Here is a 22,138-nt window from a genome sequence, read left to right as displayed (position 1 = left end):
TTTAAGGAATTGAAATTACCATTCACTTTTTTAAGTGGACATATTCACGAACTGAGGATCCATGTACCATGGACAAAACTGGGTTCAGAACCAGTGGTAATTACCATCAATACAATGGAATGTATTTTGAAACTTAAAGATGGAATACAGGTAAGAAATTATTGAACTTAGTTGTTTATGTTAACCAATTTTAATAGTTATTAGTATTTGATATTTTTTTAACTTTTGGGATGTGTCAGGTTTTACATAAACAAATCTTAGCTCATACACTTAATTTTTTTTTACATACCTATCAAAGTAACATAATTAATTGCAAAAGGGTTTTCTTAAATTTGGATAAAACATCCTAATGGTTATTTTCATACTCATTTTACTTAATCTGATCATAGCCTTAATAGGGATTATACATATTGCTTATTACCTATATCTGCTAGAAATGGGGCCTGATTGTGTCCAATTTTTAGGTGAAGGTTTTTGAATTTTTGCAAAGTGACATTTCTAAATGAGATGGAAAATTCTCAGGTTATTTTTTGAGAAGATGAAAATATATTGAATTTCCCTTCATACCTAATTTCACTGTGTCTTTGAAGTTTTGTCATCAGAAACTGATTTTTTTCTGACTTCTTTCTTCTCTGACCCATGTTACATTTCTTTTCAGTGTTTTTGTTAAGGTATAATAGTGATTTTAAGGAGTTTCTACCAAAAATTTTCTAATCTAGGCAGCAAACAGGTCTGGACAACAGCATATTGTGATGAATTTTTCCACTTTTATCCTGTATAAAAGTAGTGTCTCTGTCTTTCATTTTTATTACTTTTTCCTTAGCCCGTGTTTAATTTTCAGTTTTAAGGAAGTCTTTCTAGAACCAAGTGAATTGATGAGTATTATTAAATTTCAATCTCTGTGAAATGAGTAAAGGTTATTTATAAATTGCTAAAATCATTTCCTATTTGCAGTAGATACTTTGAGCGTCATATGAACCTACTGGGCTCACAACTGTTTTTCTTTCTGTGAAATCTCTAATTCCAAACCTTTATTATCCAATTTAACTTAACTAATGTAGTTCCTGGAAGTGAGTAGACTAATGCTATACTCTCATTAAAATTTATTTTGGGAACTTTAAATATCTGGGAGATTGATTTAGAAATCTGTAGTTATGTGCAACAAAGTTTTATTTTACATTTATATTTGGTAATACTTAAATGGTTCTTAATCATCATCTGTTCCTGGAATTTAATTTTTTTTTAAGAAGTCTGGACTTGGTTATACCACCCATGCAGTGCTCCATATTAAGTGAAAAAAAAAAAAAATCCAGACACTAAGTGTTTTTTCAATGGGAAGGTGGAAGTTTCAAGGCCAGATGTCCCATAAGAAACACATTTTAAAAGAGGCAAATTACAACTAATTATAGAGGCTGCAGAAAAAGATTTGTAACACATGACTTAGTGTAACCTAGAACTAATATTTGATATTGGACCATGCAGATGGCTACTGCAGGAATGATCAGATTTCCTGCTTATATGGTATTTGAGACTTGAATTTTGTGGTGTGTACAGCAAAAGGTCAAGTGTCATGAATGTAAACCACTCTCAAAACAAGTACTTTTTACAGATGTTTAAAATTTTGAGGTAGAAAGGATTTTTGAAAATTGCAGTTGACATTTGGACAAATTATTCAGCATTGTACACCCCTGGAGAGTTATACTTGAGTTTATGCTAGTGATTGGAATTAATTTCTTAGTAAAAACATTATAGATGAAACACATTTTAAAATAGTTTATTTTCCTATTTTAAGCTTTGATTAGTATAATAGGAAATTAAGTTAAAAAACTATGTATGTGTTAGTAAAATTGAGTAAGCCCATATTTGATTTATATTATTTCAAATTATAGATGCACAATGAAGAAAAGACTTATTTTCTAAATAAAATTAGTGTGGGATGGTAGGTTAAATGAAGTGGCCTTTTAGAGTTATAGGTATGAATCTGTTAAAAATAATATTGTATGAGAATGTAATAAAATGAAATTTAAAAGTTAGAAATCTGAGGTTTATTCAGAAAACGTCATTATAAAAAAACAGTTGCTGAATTTCTTGATAAGAAGGCATGTGTAGTTTGTAAAGTTCAATTAAATTCTAACATTTGTTGATTTTTATTTTACTCGTCAATGCACTGAAAAGCATTGCAAGGTATTTATATAATTTCCACAAAAGCTACTTAGAAAAAGAGATTTATAATGATTATGACTCTTTTGATAATAGTTATAGTATACTTCCTTAACATGTCTTTGTGATCATTTTTAATTATAGAGTTTTTTTGATGCGCAGGTGACCAAGTTGTTGTGTTAGGTAAGATAAAGTCACCTTGATGTCCAGTCTGAATTAGTTTAATATATTGATATTTCACTTAGTAAATATGCTATTTACTCTGAGAGACATATCTGTGTCAGTCATACCCACCTTTAGATCCTGTAGATTTGAACTGTTTTCTTTTTCTTTTTTGGACTTGAGACACAGAATTTGATTGATGACACATTATCACTAGTGGTCCAGGTCTGACTTGTTTATTTAGCTAGTTTTGTCCACTCTAGTCTAATCTAATAAATACTTGTGGGCCCAGCATATGGCTCAAGAATGAAAACCTTACCAGTAACTTACATTTAACTACGCGCTCCTCTCCTTTTGCATATTTTTGTTTATCCTCTGTGGGCCTCACCTGTAAACTAGGGCAAGACTTGCTATATAGTTCTTTTATTCTTTGATTGTGTATGTTTTCTCTGCTCATTGTGTTAATAATAAGTCTTGCAAAAAGCTTCTTCAACCTAAAGAGAGTAGTAAATTTATTTTTAAAGTACTAATTTATTCTGGCCTTTGTGCCACCTAGAAAGTAAACTTTCAAAATCTTTTGACCTAATAAATGTAACCACTTGTAAGGCTCTTTATAGAAGTGATACTTGTTATTCATAAAAACAAACAAACAAACAAACTTTAAAAAATCTTTTGAACCTAAACCAAAACTATAAGTACCATTCAAAACTTGAGATAAAAAAACTAAGCTTTATGTTAATGTATTGGGTTGGCCAAAAAGTTCATTTGGTTTTAAGTAAAAACATTTTTCATTTTCACCTGGAACTTTATTGAACAACGTATTCATTAACTGAACAAACTCTTTGGCCAACACAATATGTGCTTTTTAATGCTTGGAGTTACAGAGCAATCTTGCCTGTCCTCTTTCCTTGCATGTTTTGATGTGGTGGAAATTGGTTATTGGAAGTTTTGCTAAGGCTATTAACAATATTTACATGGCCTTTTATTTATTTATTTTCTTAACACTTTAATTCTCTTATCTGAGGCTGGATTAATCTGGTTGACTGCTGCTGTGGTTTGAATATGTCCCCCCCAAATTCATATGTTGAAGTCCTAACCCCCAGAGATGATGGTATTAGGAAGTGGGGCCTTGGGAAGATGCTTGTCATGAGAGTGGAGACCTCATGAATGAGATTAGTGCCTTTTATTTATTTTTAAAAATTTTTAATTTTTTAATAAATTTATTTATTTTATTTATTTATTTTTGGCTGTGTTGGGTCTTCGTTGCTGCGCGCGGGCTTTCTCTAGTTGTGGAGAGCGGGGGCTGCTCTTTGTTGCGGTGCGCGGGCTTCTCATTGCGGTGGCTTCTCTTGTGGAGCACGGGCTCTAGGCGCTCGGGCTTCAGTAGTTGTGGCACATGGGCTCAGTAGTTGTGGCTTGCGGGCTCTAGAACGCAGGCTCAGTAGTTATGGTGTACGGGCTTAGTTGCTCCACGGCATGTGGGATCTTCCCGGACCAGGGCTCGAACCCGTGTTCCCTGCATTGTCAGGCGGATTCTTAACCACTGTGCCACCAGGGAAGCCCCCATTAGTACCTTTTAAAAGAGGCTCCAGAGAGATCCCTAACCACTTCTGCCACGTGAGGATACAATGAAAAGGAACTGGCTGTGGACCAGAAAAAGGGCCCTCGCCAGACCAGGTTGGCACCTTGACCTTGGACTTCCTAGCCTCCAGAACTATGAGAAATAAATTTCTGTTGTTTATTAGCTACCCAGTCTGTGGTGTTTTGTTATAGCAGCCCAAATGGACTAAAACAACTGCCTTTTCACACATTGAGTAAGGGCTCAGAATTGCTGACTTAGGTTGTGGAATTTATTGTACTATTATTGATTCCCTCACTTGCACTACTACAGGTTAGTGATGGTGGTGATGATACTAGCAGATAGCGTAGTCTAGATTCTGTCTGTAGATTCCTTCTATGAAAAATGAGACTTAGAGTTCCCTATAAATTATGAGTAGCGTCTTTACTTCCCCTAGGGAATCGCTTTATATTGGGTGCATAAATATTTACAAATATTACATCCTCTTGTTGGATTGACCCCTTTATCATTATGTAATGCCCTTCTTTTTCTTTTACTACCATCTTTGTTTCAAAGTCTATTTTGTCTGATATAAGTATAGCTACCCCAGCTTTCTTTTAAATGTTTCTATTTGAATGGAATATCTTTTTCCATCCTTTCACTTTTGGTCTGTGTCCTTGTATCTGAAGTGAGTCTCTGGTAGGCAACATATAGTTAGGTCTTGCTTTTTATCCTTTCACCACTCTATTTCTTGTGATTGGAGAATGTAGTCCATTTACATTTGAAGTATTTATTGATAGGTAGGTACTTAATGCCATTTTGTTAATTGTTTTCTGGCTGTTTTGTAGTTCCTTTCTTCTTTCTCTCTTCATTTGTGATTTGATGACTGTCTTAGTGGTAAGCTTAGAATCCTTCCTTTATCTTTTGCATATCTGCTGTAGGTTTTTGCTTTGTGGTTACCATGAGGCTTATATATAACAGCATATGTTTATAACAGCCTATTTTAAGTTGATAACAACATGTGTTTGAATGCATTCTAAAGCTCTACATTTTTATCCCCCACAATGTGTTATGTTTTTGATGTCACATTTTACATCTTTTTATCTTGTGTATCCCTCAACTAATTATTGTAGTTATAGTTATTTTTACTACTTTTGTCTTTTAACCTTCACACATCATAGCTTTATAAGTAATTAATCCACTGCATTTACTGTATATTTACCTTTACCAGTGAGATTGATATTTACTTTCATATGTATTTTTCTTTTTAAAATTTAATTATTTTTAATTGAAGTATAGTTAACTTATTATATTAGTTTCAGGTGGGCAACATAGTGATTCTATATTTTTGTATATTACAAAACGATCACAGGGTAAGTCTAGTTACTGTCACCATACAAATTGTTACAGTATTACTGCCTATGTTCCCTAGGCTGTACATTATATCCCCTTGATTTATTTATTTTATAACTGGAAATCTGTACTTCTTAATCTGCCTCACCTTCTTCATTCTTTCTCCCACACCCTTCCCCTCTGGCAATCACCTGTTTGTTCTCTGTATCTTTGTGTCTGTTTCAATTTTGTTATATTTGTTAACTTGTTTTGTTTTTGAATTCCACATATAAGTGAAATCATATGGTATTTGTCTTTCTCTGATTTATTCATTTAGCATAATGCCCTCTAGGTCCATCCATGGTGTTGCATGTGGCAGGATTTCATTCTTTTTTATGGCTGAGTAATATTTCATTTCGTGTATGTGTGTATGTACTACATTTTCTCCATTCATTTATTGATGGACACTTAGGTTGCTTCCATATTTTGGCTGTTGTAAATAATGCTGCAATGAACATAGGGGTGCATATATCCTTTCAAATTAGTGTTTTGTTTTCTTTGGAAAAGTGGGATTCCTGGATCATATGGTAGTTTAATTTTTTGAGGAACTTCCTTATTGTTTTCCATGGTGGCTGTACCAACTAACATTCCCAACAACTGTACATGAGGGTTCCCTTTTCTCCACATCCTTACCAACTCGTGTTATTTGTTGTCTTTTTGATAATAGCTGTTCTGAGAGGTGTGAGGTGATATCTCATTGTGGTTTTGATAATTTCATTCCCCTGATGATTAATGATGTTGAGCAGACTTCATGTGTCTGTTGGCAATCTTTATATCTTCTTTGGAAAAATGTCTGTTCAGGTCCTCTGCCTATTTTTTTAATTGGGTTGTTCGTTGTTTTTGATGTTGCGTTACATAAATTCTTTGTGTATTTTGGGTATTAACCCTTTATCGGATATATTGTTTGCAAATACAGTTGTTTGGCTGCCTTTTTGTTTTGTTTTTTGCGTTTCATCACATGTAGTTTTGTGAAACCATTGCCACCATGATTGAGATATAAAAGTATATCACCATAACAAGGCTTCCTTGTGCTACTCCTTTTAACTCTACTATCACTTTCCCTACCTCCTGAACCCTGGCAACCACTAACCTGTCCTCATTTTATATAATTTTATTTCAAAAATAACAAATATAAATGGAATCATACAGTATGTAATATTTTGAGCATAGATTTTTTTCACTTAATATAAATCCCTTGAAGTTCAACCAAGTTGGTGTGTGTATCAGTGGTTTGTTCCTTTTTATTACTGAGTAGTATTCTACTGTATGGATATATTTATACCATGGATTGTTTAACCATTCACCCATTGAACAACCTTTTGGTAGTTTCTAGTTTTTGGTATTACAAAGAAAGCTACTGTGAACATTTATGTACAGATTTCTATGCCTTGTAGAAGGAATTTTACAAGGTAATTTCATTTTTATTTTTAAAAATGATTGCTAAACTAATTTCCAGAGTGGCTATACCCACTATTCATTCCTATGAGCAGTGTATGAGTGATCTAGTTTTTTTTGTATCCTCACTAGCATTTGGTATTGTCATTATTTTTAATTTTAACCGTTCTGATAAGTATGTAGTGATGTCTCATTGTGGTTTTAATTGGCATTTTCCATATGGATAATGATGTTGAACACCTTTTCATATGCTTATTTGCCACATGTATTAGTGAAATATCTGTTCTTGTCTTATGCTCATTTTCTGATTTTGAGAGTACTTTATATATTCTAGACCTAAGATCTGTCTGTCAGTTATGTGGTTCGCAAATAGCTTCAATTTGTAATTTGTCTTTTCATGCTCTTACCAAGGCCTTTTACAAAGTGAAAGGTTTCTGTTTTGATTAGGTCCAGTTTATTAATTTTTCCTTTTATGCATTGTGGTTTCAATGTCAGAGCTAAGAATTCTTTGCCTAGCCGAAGATCATAAAGTTCTTATGTGTTTTTTCCTAAAAGTTTTATAGTTTTACATTTAAATCTGTGATCCATTTTGAGTTAATTTTAATATAAGGTATGAGGTTTAGTTTGAAATTCATCTTTTTGCCTGTGGATGTTCACTTGTTTCAGTACCATTTGTTGAAAAGATTGCACCTTCTCCATTGAATTGCTTTTGCCATTTTGTCAAAAATCAGTTGGGCATGTTTATATGAGTCTGTTTCTAGGTTCCCTATTCTGTCCCTTTGATTAATATATCTATCCTTGTGTCAGTATCACACTGTCTTGATTACCGTAGCTATATAGTAAGGCTTAGCATTGGGAAGAATGAGTCCTCCTACTTTATTCTTCTTCAAAATTGTTTCTGGCTATTTGAAATAGTCTTCTTTCCAGATAAATTTTAGAATAAGCTTGTTTAGAAAAATCTTGCTAGGATTTGGCAGAAATTGTCTTAAATGTATAGGTCAGTTTGGGGAGAATTGACATCTTTTGTCAATTGACATCTTATGACACCATATTGTCTTCCAATCCATGAGCACAGTGTCTCTCCAATTATTTAGATTTTCTTTGCTGTCTTTCATCAGCATTATGTTTTTCCAGCATGTAGATCCTATATATGTTTTATTAGATTTATACCTAAATATTTTATTTTCTTTGGAGCATTTATAAATGTTATTGTGGTTTTGATTTTGGTTTCCAGTTATTCATTGTTATGCAGTTGATTTTTGTGTATTGATCTTGTGTTCTGCAACTTTGCTTCATTTGTTAATTACAGGAGGTTTTTTTTCATAGATTTCTTGGGATTTCTTATCTAGATAATCATGTCATCTACAGGTAGAGAGAGTTTTGTTTGTTTCCAATCTATATGCTCTTCCATCCCTTTTAAATTTACAAGTTAATATTTATACGTCTTCACTGAATCTGGCTCCATGATGCCATTGTAAACACTTTGGCAGAGGTCATTAGGAACATCATTGTTGCAAAATCCAGTGGACACTTTTCATTTATCTTTTTTAATCCTCACTCAGTTGTTATATTTGATGCTTTTGGTCTCTTTCTGAAAACTTCACTTTTGCGGCTTCTGTGATTCTTTTCCTGTCTCTCTGGCACCCTTTCTCTGGCTCCTCTTGTGACTTCATTTCTGCTACCCATCCCAGATTTTTAATTGGAGTTTCCCAGGCTTTCATTATTTTAGTCCTTGTCTCTCCTTGGGTAATTTTATTCCTAGTGGATTTAGTTATCACTATATGCTATTTATTCATAAAATGCTATTTTAGGGTCCAGTCTCTTTTTTTTGCCCCTGAGCTCCAACACCAAGAGCAAAATGGACCTTTACTTACATGTCGCATAGAATGTTCCAAACTGAATTTATCTTAAACCTCAAATCTGTTCCTCCTTATATATTTCCTATTTCAGTGAAAAATTCCACTTTTTACCTTTAATCCAAACTAGAAACCCTGAAAACATGCTTAACTTTCATCCAACTCTGGATTCTACTGTTACATTATCTCTTGAATATTTCTTTTCAGTCTTCATTGGTACTTCTCTCCAAACCTTTTTTTTTACACTGCCTCTGGGCATGATATTTCTCAAATGTAAACTGGATTGATACTACTGTGTTTAAAATTTCTTAATGGCTACCGTCCTTTTGCTTTCACAGTTCTTCTCAATTTTTTCAGCCTGGCCTCTGGAATCACTTTCTTTTCTCTCATATTTCAGCTACCCTGAATCATTTGTAGTTCCTCAGAATCACACTGTCTTGATTACTGTAGCATCTATATAAATATAGTAAGCAGTTCATTCATGGACATGGGTAATAGATGAGAATGATTTTTCTGAGCACCATTTTCATTATCTTATCAATAAAGTCTAGATGCTCAATTTCCATTAATATATTGGTAAACTAGAATATCCTTTACTTCAAGCTTAGTATAAGTATAAAATGTATTTTGTCCTTATAAAAATCCATAGGAAAATTCAATTCTTCATTATTTATATAGTTATCCACTTAGATGAATTGCACAAAATTTATATGTTGCCTCTGGCTTTCCCATACTCTCTAGAGAACTTCGAATAAGTTTAATATTCACATAAACAAATTTGTTGATAGAGGCAAATCTACCAAAAAAATTCAATTAAGGTAATCAGAAATTAAATACAAATACTTTCAGTTTTCTGTTGCATTTCTCAGGAAAAAAATTCCAGAAAGTTCCAAAAAGCAAGTCTTGAATTTGCCCTGCACCAGCAACTATTTGTTTACATAGCATTTACATTGTATTAGGTATTATAAGTAATCTAGATGATTTAAAGTGTATGGGAGGATGTGTGAGTAGGTTATATGCAAATACTACACCATTTTATATAAGGGACTTGAATATCTACGTAGTTTGTTATCCACAGGGGTCCTAGAACCAATCCCCCATAGATATTGAGGAATGACTGTATCAGGGTATATAATTTTTCAGTATTAGAAATGTGAAGTTTTTAGTAGTAGAAATTTGATTGTAGTAACTGGTGCACAGTGATTTTTCAATTTTCAGGATTTTGTCTTTAGGGTAAATCTCCAGAAGTAGAATTCCTGGATATGATTATTTAAAAGCTTGTTTTTGGAACAGATATTGCCAAATTGCTTTACAAAGGGTTTTATTAGTTAACTCTTCCATCAGCAGATTAGAAGTGTACATTTTACCAAATCTTTATGAACAATGTGTATCATATTAAAGGAAAAAAGCATTTTTGAGATTTGATGATGTGAACAGTATTGGTTTGTTGTTTTAATTTTTATTTGTCTCATTACTATGGAAGTTGAACTTTGCCTGTGTATTTTAGTTGTTTCCCTTTTTTGTGAGGTGTTTTGTGTCCCTTATTGTTTTCTCATTAAGGTGTTGGTGATTTTCTTAATTTTTTTCACCTCTTTTAGTATTAGCTCTTTTTTGGGGATTTATTTATGATTTTCCCCATTTGTTTTTTACGTCTGGCTTTCTTTTTTTACTTTCAACATATATGAACATTTTTAGATTGACACATTTGTTTTCTTTTCACTCTGATTTTTTTCCATTGCTTTTAAATAGTTGGACTGCTTTCACTGTCTTATTTTATGTTTTCTATATTTCTCTCCTTTTTAATGCAATTTTCCTTTTTTCTGTATTATTTGGATTGATTGTGCTTTTTAGATTCAGTTTTGTGTATTCCATTGGTTTTAAAGTTATACTTCTGTTTTTGTCCTTTTAGTAGTGATTACTGTGAAATTTTTACTGTGTATACCTAAACTTTAAATTGTTGTTATACTAACTTTACTCCTTCCTATTAATCAGTTTTGAGGATCTCAGAAGGCTTTAACTTATTATCTTCTTTCCATCTTATATGCTGTTATTATCCAGAATTTTAGTTTCATTTTACTTTTATACCTCCCAAATTAATTGCTGTTGTTATTATTCTTTGTGTAATGAATACTTATTTGGTCTTATTTGCCTGTTTATCAGTTTTCTTGGTTTGCTGTTTTTAGCATCTCACTTCTTTCTGGGTTTAATTTCCACCTTTATGAAGTACTTTAAAAAATATTACAAAAGATTCTCTTAGTGGTAAACATTAAATTTTCATTGTCTAAAAAGTCTTTATTGTAGTCTCTCTCATTGATAGTCTATTTGGTTGCATCGGGTTGGTGGATATTTTCTCTCAGTGCTTTGAAAATATTAACTCCACTTTTGAATTGGTTCTGTTTTTGCTGTTGATATTTTTATATATTAGTGGTGTTACCATTTTATTGTAAAACGTGTCTTTTTTTTCCCTTAGTTGTAGTTAAGATCTTTATCAAATGTCTTTGCTGTTCTTCAGTTTCATGATCATGCCTCTAGGAGTGAATTTCTTTTTTGTTATCCTTTTTAAGATTTATTGTGTTTCCTATATCTATGGATTTATGTTTTTGATAACTTCTGAAAAATCTTTATCTCTTTGAATATTAATTCTGTCTTATTCTTTCTATTTTTGCCTTCTGAAACTTGTTTTACACACATTACAACTTCTCAGTCTATCCTTTGTATCCCTTATCTTTCATATTTATCTTGTTGTCTCTCTGTGCTGCACTGTGGGTAGTGAGACTCAAATCTGAGTCTCTCAGATCATAAACTTATGTGCAATTTATAAGAGGGTTTGAAGTTTACTGTAGTCCAATGGTTTTCAAAGTGTGATCTGAAGACCACTAGGTCATGATTTACTTTTTTCATCATCATTCTCTTATGAGTGTAGAGTGGAATTTTCCAGAGGCTACCTGATGTGTGACACTGTGGTAGATTGAAGGCAGAAGCAAATATGAGAATCCAACTGTTTTCTATTAGGCCAGATTTTTTAAAATGTAAAATAAAATAATTCCATTCTTTTTACCAGTTTTCTTTTTGTTTTGGAAAATATAGCTATTTTTCATAAAAAGCAAAAACTTAAAGTTTTATAATTTGTTTATAATTATGTTAATGTGATGGTTTTCTTATTTTTAAAAGCATATATTTAAACTTTTTTCTCCTTTTTTATTTCTCCTATGGTAAATATGGGTAGATGTAACCCATTTATACAAAAGGTCATTGGTGCTCTCAGTAATTTTTAAGAGGGTGAAATGTCCTGAAATCAGAAACTTTGAGGACCCTTGTGTAGAGAGTTGAGAGTAGGGAGCCACTGAATTATTTTAAGCTAGTAAGCAACTTGATTGAATTTGTAATACAGGAAGTTGACAGGCTTTTCAAAGTTGAGGAATAGATTGGAGGAGGTGATTTCAGATAATTAGTTAAGCTCATTTTGCCATATTCTAGGGGAAAAGTGATGGGGCCTAGATGGAACTAAGTCATTGGCTGTGGGCATATAGAGCTGGGGACAGATTCTGGAGGAAAACGCAGAGAGGAAGTTCTAGAATGACTTCTGAAATTTTGGTTTAGGATGATTGGGATGGATTGTTGTGTTAACTTAGATTCTTTTTACAAATTGAAGACCTGTCTGTCAAGCTCATCATATACTAACATAATTAGTAATTAAATCTCACCAAAGATTAATATATGAAGGAGACATTATTCATTGTGGGTAAGTCACATACAAAATTATCATTTTAGTATATTTTCCTTTATTTGAAGGAAACGTTGAAAAGTTCATTCAGCAAATTGTTATCGAGTGCCATAGTACTGTACAAAATAATGAGGATATAGTGGTTAATGGGAGGACAAAACCTTTCTCTCCTCTTGAATGTTTTAAGGAAAAAATGTTATATCATGAGTAGCTTATGATTGTAATTTTAGCATAGAAATGTTGTCTGTAGTCTTAGAACCACCAGATGGTAAAATACTTTGCTTTAGATTTAGGTTTGTTTTTGAGCTGAAATAACTTGAGTAATTTAAAAACATTATTGAAAAGGAAATAAAAAACCAAAAACCAGGAACATCCACAAATAACTTGTGGATGAATGAAGATGAAGGTAAATGTGTTTCAAACTGTATTCTATGCCTTAAAAATTCAGGAACAGAAGAAATCATGGTTTCTTGAACTTCTACCTTTGTCTAAAGCCTCCTAATCAGAAGTAGTAGAAAGAACACTCTTTTTAGTTAAGCTGTTTGGGAAAATAGCTATGTGTTATAAAGATCGAGTTCTTAATATATATATATATTTAAACTGTAGAATCTTTTATCATGTCATGTATAAGCTTGAAATTTGTGCCACGTGAAAACCAAACTTGGCGTAAGGTGGATTTTTTTGGTTTAATAATTTTTTTTTTAACAGTAAGGAAGTTTTAATTCTTGTTTGCCATTCTGAATGTTTTTGGGGGGTTCTGTTGTATTTGTTTTATCCTTGGGAAGACTTTTATTTTCTTTTTTCAGCTGTAAGAGGTATTTTTATTCTCTCATAGGTCTTCTAACTTAGAAAGAAGAAAAATTGGGATTGAGATAAGAAAGGAAGGCTTTTAGTTTCATGAAGGACTTTCTAAGAATGTTATGAATGAATGAAAATATGGGGTTGTAATAGAAGTGCCAGTACAACCTTAATTATAGTGTTCAATGCTGTGGACACTATAATTTATATGTCTGAATGCTAGGGGGGGGGAAAAAAAAAGCTGGTTTGAGACTTTGCAACTTGCTGGTAGTTGTAAGTTCTTTTTCCTCCTGTTAGCATTAAGCCATCTCAATGTGTTATCTGGAAGTAAAGATAATGAAGAACACAGACTGCAACTTCTAGTTTTTTATTTCTGTTTGGTTCACAAGGTCTATAGGTTCCCTTTTAATCCATAAAATGCAACGGTTCTCTGATTTTTGTTTTGATTATTAGATGCTGCTAATTTTTTTTTTCTTGAATTGGTTCATTTTTGCCTTGATTTTCTTTTTGAAACTTAAGGTATCTTATCTTTAGAAACTGTACTGAGCCTATATCTGTTCTTAGTTTTCTATAGTCAGATTATAATTGGGTTTTACTAGTCTGAATAACAATTTCTGCCTATTAATTGTAGTGTTTTAGATTATTCACATTTTATGTCATTTTCCGTATGTTCAGGTTTAAGTCTAATTTTTTATTTGTTTACTATTTGTCCCATTTAATTTTTCTTCCTTTTTTCTTTTTTCCTGCCTTTTTTTTTGATTAGTTGAGTATATTTTAGCATTCCATTTTATTTTCATTATTGGCTTTTTGCTATAACTCTTCATTTTCTTATTTCGTGGTTGTTCTAGGGTTGACAGTATGCATGCTTAACTTATCATTGTCTACTTTCGAATAATAATATACTAAATGGATAATGTAAGTATTCTCCTTTAGTATGCTTACAACAGTATGATTCTCTTTATACCCTGTCATCATTTGTGCCGGTGTTGTTATAACTCTTATATATATGTTACGGACCCCAGGACTACATCATCATCATCGTCTTCATCATCATCATAGTTATGATTGCTTTGAACAATTAATTGATTTTTAAGAAATTAAAAAACAAAAAGTGTCTGTTGTATTTACCCACATAGTTATTTCCGGACTCTTCATTCCTGTATGTAGATCAAAGGTTTTAATCTAGCAGCATTTTACTTCAGCTTAAAGAACTTCTAGAAATAGTTTTTGTAGTGCATTTCATATCTACAAATTCTTTCAGCTTTTGTTTGTTTGAAAAAGTCTTTGCTACTTTCTTTGCTTAAAAACTCTGACTTCTGGATTTAACCTTTGGGGTTATTTCTGCTTATCTGCTTATGGTTGGGCTTTTCTAATAGCAGCTGTGTCTACTTTGTTTTCAAAAGAGAATAATAGCAAGAGTTGGAATGAGAGAAAGATGGCCAACAGTTAGAAGATGAAAAGATCTTAGTAAGAGCAATATAAATAGCTTAAAGTAATTGCTTCCTTCTATGAACTCTTTAAACACTTTGTTAACAAACTCTCTAATATTATTTGTCAAAAAATTTTGAACTTTATTTTTCTAATTTGTTAAATGAGAATAACAGTATCTTATAGGATGTTTGTGATTATGAACAATGAATATAAAGCTTTTGCCTTGCTGTACCCATAATAATTAGTTACTCTCAATATTATTTTACAGCTTACGTCTTGTTTGCTTTTAAAAATACTCCTTTATAAATAATAAATATTCTGAAGTCAAGGACTCTTTCTTTTCCCACCGTTAACAACTTTTATCTCCTGTGCATTGTGCAGACTATCCTGAATATAGCAGGTGCTTTCTTTCTTTTGACCCTTTACCACCTTCATTCTACTTTATTATTTCCAGGCTCTTTTTTTTCATGTCTAGACCTAATGGAGTCTTTTCCTGTCTCATGTTACTCAACATCCACTTATTCATTAACTCACTGTAATATGGCTTCTTCCCTCACCACTCTAATTGAACTATTCTTTCAAAGTTCTGTAGTCATCTATTTGTTAGTAGTCCTAGTAAATCTTAATTTTTGGTTTTCCAGTTTAAGATGATTGTAAATACTATAATATTCAGATTTGCCATCTTATTGGTGAAGAATTAAATTTGCCCACATTGTCCAAAAATGGAATAATTTTAAGGAGTGAATCTTGTTTGGTGTTGATGGTTATTTTGTACATCTGCATACACAGAGGTACTGATGATGATCAGCACTCCTTAGTTGTTGCACTATTCCCGAAGGCTAGGCTCACACCTCCAACACTGTTGCACTGTTTAGCTCAGGCATGTTTTACTGTTTGCCTCAACTTGTCTAAATATAAACTTCCCTCCAAGTTAGAGCTCATTCTCAGCTTTAGTTATCTTATTTAGTAGAACCATTATTTACCTCTGAATTGCATTTGTTTTATAGGGAAGATAGGAATTATCATTGTTGACTGTAAATAAAATGTTTCTAATATTTACAATGCAAATGCAATGCCAAGAAAAAGGGGGAAAATGTTATTTAGGGTCCTATTAAGTAGTTCAGATTAACAGAGGATTTTCTAATGCATCAAAGAAAAGCCAATAAGAGATTGGATATACCTTAGGAAACAAAATATTATTATTCTTTTCTTATTTTTGAATGAGCCAAACTTTAAACTGTTAAAGAGTATGTTTTCTGAAAAATAAGTTTATTTTATATATAAATTTTAATTTCTTAATAGATAAGAATATATTGTTGTCTTATAACAGTTAAAGTATTTAGATCTTTTCTTAACTATTGTTTAAAGTATCTGTGAATATGGATGGACATTCAAGTATAGAATAGATGTTAAGGGATTTCAACTACAAAATAAACAAGTGTTTCTTATTTAAACAGAGATATAGTAAACATCATGGCTCTTCAGGTTTTTTTCCTTTTTTTTTTTTTTTTTAAAACAGCACATTCATACTATAGCTCTACGGCCAAAGTCCCCTTCATAGCAAAAGTGAAATGAATCATTATAATCTGAATACTTAGCTAGTATAAAATTTTAAAATTCTTACTATTGTTATAGTGTATAATTTAATTCTTTTAACCTTTACTTCAATTATTTAAAATCTCAATTGGCTTCATTAGTATTATTGAGACGTATTCATAGTACTATTGAGAAAATTCTACTGTGTTTTACTGAAAATTTATCTTGAAATGTATTCTTTTCTTCTTATGTACTGAATGCTCCTGGGTTTCTCTTTTTTTGGATTTATATATGATTAGAAGATGTTTCTAGTTTTTTCCCCACACTTATGTATCTTTTTCCCCAAGTTAGTTTTAGATCCTATTTATCATGTTGGCCAAATTTTAACTTTTACTTTTGCATATGTTTAGAATGTGCTGTTTTGATATATTTTTTTTTTCGGAAATGTTATATTTTTCTTTTCCTTGGGTCTGTAGAATCTTCTTCCGCCTATTTTCTTACTGAAAATTACTTTCCTTTCTCTTATTAAAGCTTTATTGTTTCATTAGAAATTAGTTAAAAGGGTAACAGTAGAAATGCCTTGTCTTCTTGGCAGTACTATAGCCAAGCAAAAATTTTATGCTTTTCCCCCTGGGCTATTTTATAAGATTCCCTCGTAATTTAGATATATTTGTGGTCTGATGTTTCTTGCCTTATAAAACAATGAAAACACTGGGTTGCAAAGCAATTTCAGGTTGAATAATTGTTTATCCTGTATGTTTTTATTAAGGCAAATGTTTTAAAGTGGGAGTCATGAAACTATGGCCCATGGGCCTACTGCCTGTTTTTATAAGTAAGGGTTTTTTGAAACACAGCTAAGTATTGTCTGTGGCTGTTTTATCTTATTTTATTTATTTTTTATCGAAATATAGTTGACATACAACATTATGTTAGTTTCAGGTGTACTACTCAGTGATTTGATAATTGTATACATTAGGAAATGATCATCACTATAAGTTTAGTGTTGATCTGTCCCCATACAAAGTTATTACAGAACTATCGACCATATTCTTTATGCTGCATATTACATCCCCATGGCTTATTTATTTTATAACTGGGGGTTTGTACCTCTTAATCCCCTTCACCCATTTTGCCCGACCCCTCACCTTCCTCCCCTTTGGCAACCACCCATTTGTTCTCAGTATCTATGAGTCTGTTTAGGTTTTGTTTTGTTTTTTAGATTAAGTGAGATCATGTGGTACTTGTTTTCTTTGTCTGACTTATTTCACTTGTGTCATACACTCTAGATCTATCCATGTTATTGCAAGTGGCAAGATTTCATTTTTTTTAATGGCTGAGTAATATTCCACTGTGTGTGTGTGTGTGTGTGTGTGTGTGTGTGTGTGTGTGTACACACACACACACACACACCACATCTTCTTTATCCATTCATCTATCGATAGACATTTAGGTTGCTTCCATATCTTGGCTATTGTGTATAATGCTCCAGTTAATATTGGGGTGCATATATCTTTTCAAATTAGTGTTTTTGTTTGCTTCAGGCAAATACTCAGTATTGAAATTGCTAGATTATATGGTAGTTTTATTTTTGATTTTTTGAGGAACCTCCATACTGTTTTACATTGTGACTGCACCAATTTACAATCCCATCAACAGTGCACAAGGACTCCCTTTTCTCCACATCCTCACCAACACTTGTTACTTGTTGTCTTTTTGATGATAGTCATTTTGACAGGTATGAGGTGCTATCTCATTGTAGTTTTGATTTGCATTTCCCTGATGATTACTGATGTTGATGAAGAGCCTGCTTTTCCCGATTTTATAGTCTTGCCTCCTGTGTCATAGATTAATTGACCATATAAATGTGGGTTTATTTTTGTGCTCTCTATTCCATTGACCTAAGTGTCTGTTTTCTGTGCCAGCACCATACTGTTTGGATTACTGAAGCTTTGCAGTATAGTTTGAAACCAGGGAGTATGATACCTCCAGCTTTGTTCTTCCCTCTCAAGACTGTTTTGGCTATTCGAGGTTTTTTGTGTTTCCATACAAATTTTAGATTTATTTATTCTAGTTCTGTGAAAAATGCTATTGGTATTTTGATAGGGATTGCACCGAAAGACACACAGAAAAAAACTTTTGTCCCAGTATCACTGATGAACGTGGATGCAAAATCCCCAACAAAATATTAGCCAACCAAATTCAACAATACATTAAAAGGATCACACAACATGATCAAGTTGGATTTATCTCAGGGATGCAAGGATGGTTTGATATCCACAAGTCCATCAGTGTGACACATCACATTAACAAATAGAAGAATAAAGACCATATGATCATCTCAATAGATACAGAAAAAACTTTTGACAAAATTCAACATTCATTAATGATAAAAGCACTCAACAAAATGGGTATAGAGGGAGTGTACCTCAACATAATAAAGACCATATATGACATACCCACAGCCAACACCATACTCAGTGGTGAAAAGCTGAAATCATTTCCTCTAAGATCAGGAACAAGACAAAGATGCCCACTCTCATCACTTTTATTCAACATAATATTGGAAGTTCAAGCCATAGCAATCAGACAAGAAGAAGAAATAAACGGAATCAAAATTGGAAAGGAAGAAATAAACCTGTCACTGTTTGCAGGTGACATGATATTATAGGTAAAGAATTCTAAAGAGTCCACCAAACGGTTATTAGAACTAATAAATGAATTCAGTAAAGTTGCAGGTTACAAACTTAATATACAAAAACCTGTTTGTTTCTGTAGACTAATAATGAACTATCATAGAAATGAAGAAAAGAAACCCACTTACATTCGTGTCAAAAGGAATAAAATACCTAGGAATAAATCTAACCAAGGAGGTAAAAGAGTTATACTCTGAAAGCTATATGGCATTGATGAAAGAAATTAAAGATGACACAAATGGCAAGATATACTGTCCTCATGGTTTGGAAGAATTAATATTGTTAAAATGACCATACTAACCAAGGCAATTTACAGATTCAGTGCAATCCCTGTCTATGGCTGTTTTCATGTTTCAGTGGGCAGTGACAGAATTGAGTAGCTGGGTCAGAGTCTATATGGCTTTGAAGCCTAAAATATATCTGGCTTTTTACAGAAAAAGCTTGCCTACCCTGTTTTAAAGTATATGATCATTTTAAAATTGACATTTAATTTCATTAAAATTAAAAGCAGAAAATAAAAATCGCCTTTTCTAGATTGATTATTATGATAGGAATTTGTATGTTGGTGGTTACTAAATTTAGAGAGCCCACAGACATATATGTTAAGGAAGGAGTTGACGTTTTCAATGTGGACAGTATAGTTATGGTGTATATTTATATTATCTGTATGTTGAAAATTATGATTTAGAAAGGTTGATCTTTATTTAGTGTTAAATTACCAGATACTTTAAGTAATAACCAAATAATTTGAGCACTTAAATAAATGGAGTCTTCCTGAAAAAAGTTAATAATGAATGATTAGAAATTAAATTATTAGAATATGTGTGTGTGTGTGTACTTGTGTGTGTGTTTTCATGTGTAGTGTGAGGTGGGAATGTGGCTAACCAGTTCTCCCTGTACGATTTGAGTGGTCTGTCTTTTCCACTGATTTATAATGCCACTTCTATGGTATTTCAAGTACTCATATCTATCTGGATCTGTTTCTGGACTCTCTTCCTTCTCTTTTTTTTTTTTTTGTTGTTGATTAAATTTTTATAATTCTATAATAAATCATGCTGAAGGAGGGGCAGTCTCCCCACTGTCTTTATGTGTTGTGTGTGTGTGTGTGTGTGTCTTTTGGTATTTATTCATTCATATCTCTCTGTGAGGATCTTAATACATCTATTTTAAAATCTTTTAAGCATGTTTCAGAAGATTAATTTTATTGTGACTGAATTTCATTGATTTCTTTAGCTATGTTGGCAAAGCATAGTGGTTTGTAAGGTAATTTTGAATAGGAGATCACTATGTCTTTATTTTACCATCTTTTCTTTCTCAACCCTTCCTTTTTTTTGCTCATCCCTTCTAGTCTAGTAGACCATTTACTTCCTCTGGTCTCTAGTCTAGAGCCAGTTCTCATCTTGGCAGTTCAGGGCTCCTGCAGTGTTGATATGGGGTGATGTAGAGTTACTTGTCTCAATTCTCATTTGCAAGGTTTTATCCTTCTGACTCCCTTGCAGTGCAGCTTCATATGAAGTTCTGGGCAGTAGTTGGCAGTAGCTCTTTTCAGCCTCCTTGAAGAGTTGGGAGTTTCACTACATTACTGATTTCAGGTGCTGAGCCTGGTAATGGTCTCCTGCCTTACATAGACCAGTTTCAGTGCTCTTTATTGCCCACCTGCCTTTGCCAGTTTTTGCACCTTGAGCCAAGCTAAAATTTTCTTTTTTTACTTTATTGTTAGCATTACCCCCATCCAGTGTTTCCTGTTATCTAGTCTTCCATATTTTCAGAAGCATAAATCCTTACCTTTCTTTTTTATTGGAAATATGGTAACTTCAAATAGCACTTGTATTTGAATGAGTCCCAAATCTTTGTCTAACTGATTACTATTTTGATCTTTACTAGTAGATGTTTGGTTCCGTTGTGGACATATATATAGGTGTGAAGTGCCTTCACTGGAGATGCCACATATCTAAAATTGAATCTGCTATTTTACTTTAAAAATTAGATTAAAAAAGTCAATTGGTTATTTTTGGGTAGTCTGGAGCTTAGAGTCTGTCCAGTACAATTCAAGGTCAAGCATCTCTCTTTCTACCCTGAAGTTTTAAAAGCTCATTATAGTGTCATTTTGCAAAATTAGAGCAGATATAAAGAGTCTTAGGAGACTGAGAAAATGGTGGCTACATTGACTGAATTAGGATGTAAAGGACAGGGCTTTTTTATTTTTTGTTTTTTCAGGAATGGGGGTTAGGGGAAAGGAACAGAGTCTGTTGTGGAGTTCATGAGTTTTGCTTTAACACTGAGTTTGAGGTGCTAGCATTTAAAAAAATTCTCATTTCTACTTCCTGTATCATTTAATTTCTAAACTTTTATAAAAACCTATTAATAGTATCTCTTATTTTGCTTTTCATCATATTACCAGGAGATTCTTCTTCCTGAAGTACTTTATCTTGTTAATCTCCTACTCATAAGTTTCATTGACTTGTCAGTATGTAGAAAAAAGCTTAAATATTTTGGACTGATACTCATGTTAGAGACTATTTGCTCTAGCTTCTTTTTACAGCCTAATATTTCATTTCTCTCTATTTTACCTAAATTGGACTACTTATTCTCTTTTCAGTGACATGTGTGCTTTCTTCTTTCCTCCTTTTTTTTTTTGTTCAACCTCCCTCTTTTTTTTTTTTGCAGGGCCCAGTCTTTTCAAACCATGTCCTTTGTGATGTTTTCCTGACTGCTGTAGCTCACTGTGATCTCTCCCTTCTCAGAATATATGGCGCTTAGTACTCTATGTTTAGTTGGCCTTCTCTCATCTGGAGGCAATAGAGCAATGTAGGTAGGATTGTGCCATTTAGTAGCAGTGTGATTTTGACCCATTTAATCTCTTTATGCCTCGTGTCCTCATCTTTAAATGGGGATCTTCTTTTATGGGGAATAGTGTCTACTTCATAGAGTTGTTCAGAGAATTAAGCGATGTGAATGTAATGTCAGTAGTACATGACCCATTGGAAGTGCCATAAAAAAAATTTTTTTTTCTGTGTGTCTCTTTTCCTCTCTGCCTGCCGTTCTTCTTTCTTCCCTTTCTCTCTGCTTTCCTTTCATCAGTAATAATGCGAGGGACTTTTCTATCAGATGTATCTGGGCATTCATCCCAGCTCTTTTACTTCGTATCTTTTTGACCTTAGAACCTCTTAAGCCCTAATTTCCTCCTCCTCCTTAAAGTTCTGGCACATATAAATGCTCAATAAATTTCACTGTTTTTTTGGTGTGTGTGTGACATATGTAATAGCTGACTAACTTGAATTGCTCTTAACCTTTTTATGCATATAAGTATTGTTCCTCAAGTAGGTAAAGTAAAGCTACCAGAATAAGGGTACCATCTATTTGTACTCCCTATTTTCTCTCAAAATGCCTGACACATACTTTTTAAAAAAAAAAAAAATCAGGTGTTCCTTGA

At 32.7% G+C, this 22,138-nt stretch overlaps 1 protein-coding gene across 17 annotated transcripts in view; it reads left to right on the top strand.

Moving 5' to 3' along the window:
- VPS13B (vacuolar protein sorting 13 homolog B) overlaps nucleotides 1-22,138 on the top strand; it is a 765,850-nt gene that overhangs the window by 15,831 nt on the left and 727,881 nt on the right. For 16 of the 17 annotated variants that reach the window (XR_014236520.1, XM_082364176.1, XM_082364180.1 and 13 more), the window contains exon 3: nucleotides 7-150. The exons of the other annotated variant lie outside the window; for it this stretch is intronic. Coding sequence is in view for 15 of the 16 variants with exons in the window: in XM_082364176.1 (XP_082220302.1) it covers nucleotides 7-150 (144 nt within the window). In the remaining variant the exon portion in view is untranslated. The remainder of the gene's footprint in view (nucleotides 1-6; nucleotides 151-22,138) is intronic. 17 annotated transcript variants of the gene reach the window in all.

Source organism: Balaenoptera borealis (genome assembly GCF_965194805.1).
Source record: "Balaenoptera borealis genome assembly, chromosome: 17".
NCBI lineage: Eukaryota > Metazoa > Chordata > Mammalia > Artiodactyla > Balaenopteridae > Balaenoptera > Balaenoptera borealis.
The sequence above is the reverse complement of the archived record's forward strand: the minus strand, read 5'-3'. Positions and strand labels throughout refer to the sequence as shown.